General features: G+C 49.1%; 1 protein-coding gene across 2 annotated transcripts in view; it reads right to left on the bottom strand.

Annotated features, from left to right (window-relative positions):
* Window positions 1–6,509, bottom strand: part of BSPRY (B-box and SPRY domain containing) — a 27,760-nt gene extending 21,251 nt beyond the window's left edge. For both annotated transcript variants that reach the window (XM_042242871.2, XM_004023406.6), the window contains exons 1-2: window positions 6,278–6,509; window positions 1,810–1,908 (exon numbers count right to left, since the gene is read on the bottom strand). In XM_042242871.2, the coding sequence (XP_042098805.1) occupies window positions 1,810–1,908; window positions 6,278–6,478 (300 nt within the window). In that variant the 5' untranslated portion in view covers window positions 6,479–6,509. The remainder of the gene's footprint in view (window positions 1–1,809; window positions 1,909–6,277) is intronic.
* Window positions 6,510–9,505: the final 2,996 nt, after the last annotated feature.

Genomic DNA, 9,505 nt, shown 5'->3' on the forward strand with positions numbered 1-9,505 from the left:
TTCTCTCTTTGGAATACTTTTCCCTAGGATATACAGTCCATTCCCTCACCTCTTGAAAATTTTATACAAATATCAATCTTCTTAATAAGGCAATTCCTGATCACAGCACATATAATTACAACCCCATTCTCAACATGACCCACCCCCTTCCTGCATTCTATTTCTCCATAGAGGTTATCACCTTGTGACATAGCATATATTTTATTTGTTATTAGCCCTCTCCATTGGTGGCTTAGCAGGTAAAGAACCTGCCTTCCAGTGCAGGAGTTCAGTCCCTGGGTCAGGAAGATCCTGCGGAGTAGGTAGTGGCAACCCATTCCAGTATTCTTGCCTAGAAAATTCCATGGACAAAGGAGCCTAGCAGGCTACAGTCCACAGGGTCACAAAGAGTCAGACACAACTAAACATGTGCGCACGCACACACACACACACACAGGGTCACAAAGAGTCAGACATGACTAAACACGCACACGCACACACGCGCACACACACACACACCCCTCCCCTGACTAGAATGTAGGCTTCACGAAAACAAGAATTTTCCTACGTTTTGTTCACTGTGGAACCTCTAGCACATAGACCAATTGTGCTTGGTGTGTGGCAGGTGCTTACAGAGGTTTGTTAAATAATCAAATAAATGACAAAAATGTTGTAAGTATTCCCCTCAAAATCAGCACCTGCTACGAAAGCTTCTATTCGACATCGCGCTGAGGTCCCAGCCAGTGCAGTTAAGACAAGAAAAGGAGAACGATGAAGAAAAAGAGAGCGAAATCATCAGGCAAAGAGAAGCAGAGATGCACAGAGAAGAGCTGCCTGGACTTCTAGCAGCTTGTCTGTTCCTGCTTCTCATCCTCTTTAGGTTCTGAAAGACTCGTGTATCTAAAATCCAAGAAATGCTGTTTCACTTATGCTATCAGTAGTTCAACTGGACTCGATTCCTTGCGATCAAAATCATTTATTTTTTGGCTAAAATAGTACCACGTCTGCTCCATGTACTTTTGGGGAAGGAGGGCAGGGGTGTGCAGGAAGAAACTCATAGCCCCTGCTCTTGAAGGGCACACTTGAGACTTAAGAGGCAGCAGCAGCAATGCGTCAACTGAATAAAGGATCGGCAGTGAGGCGCTGTGGGCTTCCCAGGTGGCACCAGAGGTGAAGGACTTGCCTGCCAATGCAGGACATGCAAGAGAGACACAGGTTCGATCCCTGGGTCAGAAAGATCCCTTGGAGGGGGTCATGGCAATCCACTCCAGTATTCTTTCCTGGAGAGTCTTATGGATAAAGGAACCATGGTGGGCTACAGTCCATAGAGTTGGACACGACTTGGCACGCACGCACTAGTGAGGTGCTGCAGAGGGATCACCTTCAGGGAGTCAGACGATCCAGCTCACAGAACTGACTCTGTGAGTCAATTAACCGCTGGGGGACCCATTTCTCCATCTGTAAACAGGGATGTTACTACCACCTCCTGCCTAAGACTGTCACAAAGAATGTGCAATGTAAAAGCCATTGGTTATTTTATAATACCGGGGCTGAGCACAAAATAATTAAAATGGTAGAAGATTCATCTGATCTTTTACCTGAAGAAAGTTATTTTTAAATCAGTTTTTGCATCAAATGCATTCTAGGAACAACCCACTCTGCCCAGATGTAAAACCAAGAAAGAGGAAACCATCCTTCCTGAGCATCCAGCTTTGTCAGTAGCACAATGGGTCTGTGAGGTTGGGAAGGAACTCTAGACTGGTCTAAGCCCCTAAGGCTGAGAGCTTATCCTAGGGGGGGGCTGGGCGGGGGAGGGGAAAAATTACCTACCACTGCTCTCTGGTTCTTCCCTGGCAGGACGTCAGCCACATATTTGGTGATGGTAGCACTCTGTAACTGCAGCCTCTCACACTGGTCCACAATCTTGTTCTGCAACACAGATGACATCCATGGTATCTGGATCCACAGTTGGTCCATTCACTCCATTCCAGTGATTCTTTTCCCCTTTTACCCCACCTCAGCCACCTACTCCCATGGTCGTATCTCAGAACTCATCATTATTGAAAACTATGCCACTTCCAAAATCTTCAGGGATCCCACATCCTACCCACCACTTTCCATCCTGGATCACGCACTCTAGAATCTCCATTCCAACAATCCTTCAGCTTAGATGGAGTCACCAGTACATTAGTCTTAGCACTTTTCACTGTCCATCATCCCTTTTTGTGGCCTTGCTTCCCTCTTGATCCTCAAATCCCATGGCCCATCATAATCACTTTCTTATACTCACTCTTCATTTATATCCAGCCCCCTAACTGTCCACACCTGCAACTGAGCACAAAAACATGGCTTCCTAAGCTGCTCTTCCCCAAGGAATCCCCATTCATTAACAGTACTTCCAAGCATCAATCTCACTGCTGCTGCTGCTAAGTCACTTCAGTCGTGTCTGACTCTGTGCGACCCAACAGACGGCAGCCCACCAGGCTCCCCCATCCCTGGGATTTTCCAGGCAAGAGCACTGGAGTCGGTTGCCATTTCCTTCTCCAATGCATGAACGTGGAAAGTGAAAAGTGAAAGTGAAGTCGCTCAGTCCTATCTGACTCTTAGCGACCCCATGGACTGCAGCCTACCAGGCTCCTCTGTCCATGGGATTTTCCAGACAAGAGTACTGGAGTGGGGTGCCATTGCCTTTTCCATCATTCTTGCTACCCAGACCAAAACTCCAGGAGTTAATCTCCAACCTCACATCTAATCCATCAGTGAGTCCTACCAGCCTCTTCTCCAAAGTCTCTCTCTCTCTTCTGGCCACTTATGGTCACCTTTACTTCTTTTTTTTGGGGGGGGGTACACAATTTTTTTTTACTTTATTTTACTTTGCAATACTGTATTGGTTTTGCCATACATCAACATGAATCTGCCACAGGTATGCACGTGTTCCCTGTCCTGAACCCCCCTCCCACCTCCCTCCCCATATCATCTCTCCGGGTCATCCCAGTGCACCAGCCCCAAGCATCCTGTATCCTGCATCGAACCTAGACTGGTGCTTCGTTTCTTATATGATATTATACATGTTTCAATGCCATTCTCCCAAATCAACCCACCCTCTCCCCTCTCCCACAGAGTCCAAAAGACTGTTCTATACATCTGTGTCTCTTTTGCTATCTCGCATACAGGGTTATCATTACCATCTTTCTAAATTCCATATATATGTGTTAGTACACGGTATTGGTGTTTTTCTTTCTGGCTTACATCACTCTGTATAATCAGCTCCAGTTTCACCCACCTCATTAGAACTGATTCAAGTGTATTCTTTTTAATGGCTGAGTAATACTCCATTGTGTATATGTACCACTGCTTTCTTATCCATTCATCTGCTGATGGACATCTAGGTTGCTCACCTTTACTTCTGCTGTTCCACCCAGATCACCATGATCTCCCACAGCAACTGCTGATAGAGTCTCCTAACAGGGCCTTTATTCTTGACCACCTCCCCAGCTTCCTCGTTAGCCATTGCCACCTTTGGTAAGGAAATCAGATCAAGTCACATCCCAGCTCAGAGCCCTCTCGTGGCTTTCCGGTGCACCCACAGTGAGACTGTAACCAACAAGGCCCCCCCGATGGGTCTCTGCCTTTCTGTCCAATGTCCTCCTACTACTCCGGCCTTCTTACTGTTCCACAAATACACTAAACCCGTCCTGACCTCAGTGCCTTTGCACCTGTTGCTCCTTCTATCTCCCATTTATGTCTTGTTTCTCGACTCCAAGAAGGCTTAAGCCTTCCCTGACCATCCCACACTTCCTGTCATTACTTTTTTTTCTCCCTTGCACTTATTACTCCCTGACTGTATATCGTGAGTCTGTTTACTACTTTGGTAGCTGTCGTCCCCTACAGGAACATGAGCATCATGACTTTAACTTGTTCTCTATGTCCTACTACCTAGAAGAGAGTTTCTATACATAGAAGACCCTGAATAAATATTCAGTATTTGTCGAATGAATGAACACCCACTTCCTTGGCCACAAGAGTTTCAGCAGTTCACAGCTCCCAAAGCTGTGAGCATTGGCCCTGAGACAGGGGAGAGTTTTTAGAAATGAAGACACCGAGGCCCACAGAGAAGTGACTTGCCCGTGGAGACGGCCAGGTCCCAGCTTTGCCACTCCACTTCTCCAGGTAACAGCTGGAGCACTTCCAAGCAGCAGCTCCGCCACCATTTCCCCTAAGAGCTTTGCCCCAGTTCCATCTGCCAAGGGCGACTCAGCTGTCTCTTCCAGGCAGTTCTTATAAATCCTTCCCTCCACAATCAGGACTCAGTCTTACACGTCACTGGCCCAAACAACCAAGTTAAAGAAATGACTTGACTGGAAGAAAGCTGTGGCCACCACACACCACAAGACTGAGGGAAGTGAGACTAGCTTCTGAAAAGCTACAGGGCAGGTATCCAGAAGGTAACAGAGAGGTTGCTGAGCTGGCCTTGTTTTTGCCCAGTTTAGTAACAATCTTGCCCTGGGGCAAAATTTCTTTGATTGGCCAGTGGGACAGAGAAGTCTGCAAAGAACCCACAGTTTACTCAAAATTGGAGGCAGGGGGCTTCCCCTGTGGCTCAGTGGTGAAGAGTCTGCCTGACCGTGCAAGAGAGTTCGGTTTGATCCCTGGTCTGAGAGGATCCTGCATGCCTCGGAGCAGCTAAGCCTGTGTGCCACAGCTATTGAGCCTGTGCCCTGGGGCCCAGAAGCCACAACTACTGAGCCCATGTGCCCTGAAGCCCGTGCTTGGCAACAGAGGTGGCTGCTGCCGAGAGAGGCCCACACACTGCAACTACAGAATAGCCCCCACTTGCCACCAACAGAGAAAAACCTGGGCAGCAACAAAGAACCAGCACAGCTAAAAATAATTTTTTTTAAAAATTGGAAGGAGAGAAGGCAAGACACATCCCCTCCAGGCAAATAAGATGAATATGTGAAGGGCCTTAGGAGGGCTCAGGGAAAGCCCCCTGCACCAGGCAGAGTCCATTCCAAAGCAAATAGCAGGCTTGCTCCCCCTCCAGGTTTCAACCCCTTCTACCACTCAGATTCAGCCCTGATGGCAACTTTTCTAAAAAGGTCTTAAGTTCTCACTCCCATTAGCATTACTTCCTCCCTCCAACCACTGACGCAAAGAGATGGTTTTTCTCTGGCCTCGGCAATGACTCCTCTGGTCCAGCCCCTGAACATTTGGAACCCTGAGAAAGTTATTGCCCTGTTCTGGGCTTCAGCTAGCTCCCTCATCTATTAAAGGTAGGTAGGACCACACCTTCAAAGGTCTGGATGGGATGAGATGATGGCTATTTAAGTGCTTTGTAACTTGCAAAGTTCCAAAGTTTCTATCCATCGTGCCAGTTCATTATACCACATTATCCAAATTTATTTTCATCATCACCAACTTGGTGGTCCTACTTGTTACCCACCAGGAGTTTTTCAGGTGCTGTTGGATAACTGAATCCCTCTCTCCAGTACCCTGTCAGGTGTGTTTATAACAGTCCAGTCTGAGCCCTCAGGCGTCACAGCTGCGCAGACCTCCAGGGAGAGGTTGGGAGAATCAAGCAGGTTAATCAAATTGCAAAGAAATCCCCAGGGACCAAAGGTGGGGTGGAAGTAGATAGGAAGCCCCATGGACTTGACTCTCCAATCTCAGCAGCACAGGGGAGGTTGGTGGCAGGAAGCCAAGCTGGAGGCGGAGGTGGGGAGAAAGAAGGCCTAAGTGAAAGGTTCCAGTAGGAGCCTCCTGACATCCTCCCCGCCCCCTCCGTTTACCTAAGTGAAACCGGCTTCAAGTACAGTCCAGGCCAATCCTGAAAGGGAAGAGAAGTCACCTCACCAGGAAAGCTGAAGGGAGGATGAGGGGAGGAGCTTTGAGTCGAGGGTCTAGGAAACAAGGAGAGACCGAGTTTTATCAAGTTTCCAAAGGGGCGGTAGCCGGGGAACGCCTTGTCCCGGGCACCTAGAGCAGCGGAGCCCTTCACTGCCCAAAGCCAGCCCCACCGAGCAACACGTTTAATAAATGCCTCCAAACTACAAATGAGGACACTGAGGCCGAGAGATTGCGAGACTCACAGAGAGGACCTGATGGAGGTGGGACTCGAACTCAGGTCAGCTGGACTCCAGAAGCCACACCCTCAACCGCCTCGCTCCACAGCCGGTGCCTCTCGCGGAGCCACGACTCCCCGACCCGCTGCCGGGCCCGTGCCGGGTCTCAGCGCCTCCCCCACACGGCGCCCCCTTCTTCCGGAGCCCGCCGCCTGCCGGCGCCCACGCCCGCTCACCCGCAGCTCTTCCGCGCGCTTCTCGGCCCGGCGGATGCGGTGCCCCCGGCAGCGGCCGCCCAGCCCCGTGCAGGCGGCGCACACGAGCCGTCGCTCGGAACAGCAGAACCCGTTGAGAGCCTGGCCGTGCTCGGGGCAGAGCGGCCCCGGCCCGGCCCCTGGCTCCGGCCCCGGCCCCGGCCCAGCGCCCTCCGCGGACATGGCCGAGCGCCGGGTGCCGAGCGCTCCACCTGTCGCAGGTGGCGGCTGGGCGGGGCCTCCCTGGCTCCGCCCCCCGAGCCCCGCAGAGCGCCCGGCGCGCCCAGACCGCGCCGCTTCCTCCCGCCCCGCTCCCGCTGCCGGGTGGGCGCCCGCCGGGCGCCCGCCCCACACCCCGCCCCAAGCCGGGCCAGATCCCGCCCGCTTCAACAGTCTTCTTGATGTTTTACTGAATCGCGTTTTATCGCGTATTTGTTTTGTAATAAACATAAAACACATTAACGTGACTGTAGGAAGTTGAGTACTGTTCATTGAGCACTTACTAAGTGCCAGTTGTGCTGAGCGCTTTACAAGCATCCCATCATGTAATACCCCAACAACTCTTTTTGACAGGCAACTTTAACCAAGTAGCTTAAAGCTAGATTCTGGTGTCAGGCTGTCTGAGGTCAAATCCCATTTAGCTGTTTATCGGCTGAGGACCTTCCAGGGTCTCACTTGTAAAACGGGAGTTATGTGGTAACTACGTCACCGATTTGTGCTGAGCATTAAATGAGTTAAAACACAAAACAGTATCTTAAGCCCAGACGGCGGTTGCAATTGCTAAGCGCCTGCTAATAGTACAAGCAAAGTGCTACTTATGATCCCCATTTTTATGGAGGTTAAGGATCTTGCCCCAGGGCTCACAGTTACTATTTTGGTAGCAATATGACTGGAACTCAGGCAGTTGGACTTGTGGTCAATATGATTAATATTTTCTAAATTGCATACCAAGGCCCATCTGTATTAGGCTGATTTCCCCAAAGTTGTTATATCCAAGTTCTCTTAATTTGAAAAAAAAAAAAAGTTTAACTAGTATTGAAAAAAGCAATGCATCTTAACTGAAGGAAATAGAATGTGCAGATAAGCACCTGGATGAAAAATCCATCCCTAGAAGGAACTACTGCTAATAATACCTGAGCTATCTTGAAGCTTTTTTCCTTAGGATTTGATAAAGGAATTTAAGGCCAAACTGAACCCTCTGCATGGGATACAGACTGATTTTCCTGGGCGTACAGGCAGAGTGCAACTTCCCAACCCCCAAATTCCACTTTAGGAGATCTTGGCAGAGGACTGAGGAGAGAAATCAGCCAAAGGCAGAAGGGGCAGTCCTTGAGTGACAAGCGGTATTCTAAGTCCAGCAACTGAACGCTTGTAAGAACAAAATTCTAAAGAGGCGCATCACTATATCCTGCTTCACGCTGGGGCTCAGGCACTTTGACCCCGAGGCGCCTCTAAGCCACAGCTTTATGAAGAAAAGAGAATCCTTCCCTTCTGTCAGCCCCTGAGGCTTCAGCCCCAGAGCTGTACCACTTACAGTTTACAGCTATGGAAACTTGGTCAGATTATTTAGTGCTTCAGTTATCTCATCTCTAAAATGGGGGCGATAATAGTATCTATCCCTGAGGGCTGCTTCAAGAATTAAATGAGATATTATCTGCAGAGTGCTTAGCTTGCGTGTATGGCATGCCCTAGGGGTTAATGTTTTACTCTGCATGTGAGGATCTGTAAATATACTTGTAGCAAGTTTTCTAAATATAAATTTTGTGAGGTTGTTTGGCTAAAGGGGTGTAGTATTGCTGGCGTCAAAAGAAGTTTGTAGTGCATCTCAATGGAAGGGTGAAGGCCTCATAGTATTTCTGGGATTATACTTCTGGGGATGGAGATAGAAATGGGCCACAATAGACATGGTGGTTAGAATTTTTTGTTGTTATTTGAAGGGCTAAAGGAGGGGAGGACTATTGAATCTTATGGTAAGAGCAAAGAAAACAGAAGGAGGTGATTTTGTCTGAAGGAAAGAGACTGGGGAGAGCAGCAGGAGGAAGAAGGGGTTGAGGCCCTTGGGGAAAGTGGGGCCCATTTGTTGGGTGTGGCCCTAGAGCTATGGTGGCTGTAGGAGGGCTGTAGGCAGGAAAGCAGAGACAGAATTCCCAGAAGTGCTCCCAGGCAGAGGGACTAGAGAGTACAAGGGGCTTAGGTGGGAATGGATTTACTTTTATAAAATTGGGATCATCTGTTCCACCCCTCAGGGGCTGAGCTGGACTGGAACTGGAGGATCAACCCCTTCCCTTAATGCGTATGAAGCCCTGCCCAACAACACTTGTCCCCAAGAAGCCTACTGCTACTGCTGCTGCTAAGTCGCTTCAGTCGTGTCCAACTCTGTGAGACCCCATAGACGGCAGCCCACCAGGCTCCACCGTCCCTAGGACTTTCCAGGCGAGAGTACTGGAGTAGGTTGCCATTGCCTTCTCCAAGAAGCCTAAGGATACTCATAATCCCCCAAACTTTATCAGACCACAGAATCACCTGAGATGGACAGGGAAGAGGAGTGGTTAAGCAGACAGGCTACCCAGGGAGATTCTCATTTACAAGTCTGGCCTGGACCCAGGAATCTGCGTTTATGGTAGTTGTCCTGAGACTAGGATACAAATGAGCCCTCTGACCACTCCTAGAAACTGCCCTGAGGCTGCGGTGACCTATTGGTATGTGGTCTCCAACCAAGAAGGAGTGGAGACTAGCATCAAAGAAAGTGAAACAGAAAGGAAGAGAGACGGGGAGAGAAAGTAGGAAACATTGTTCATAGTAAGGGTGTTTAGGTTGTTTCAGTGACATATGCACGTACAGGTGTGAGCCCTGGAGATTGAATATATTTTTCTGAGAGTCATGATCAAAAAAGTTTGAAAGCTGCCTCTCTAAGGGGACCTTTGGAGCCTTGGTGGGAGTACGGGGGGAGGGGAGTGCTGAACTTGAACTTTAGGGCTTACAGAGGCAGGACAGGGTGAGCTAGGGACAGAGAAGAATGTAACCTTTGTTACATTTTAGTCATTTAACAGATTTATGGGGAACCTTCCTATGGGTCAGGCTGTGTTTAAGACACTGAGGATACAACTGTAAAGAAGAACAAAGTCTACTCTCCCAGGCAAGTAAAACAAATGGGTATGTAATATAATGTTGGTAAGTGATAAGAGGGATGAAAACGACTCACAAATCACA

Source organism: Ovis aries, chromosome 2 (genome assembly GCF_016772045.2).
Source record: "Ovis aries strain OAR_USU_Benz2616 breed Rambouillet chromosome 2, ARS-UI_Ramb_v3.0, whole genome shotgun sequence".
NCBI classification, from domain to species: Eukaryota; Metazoa; Chordata; class Mammalia; order Artiodactyla; family Bovidae; genus Ovis; species Ovis aries.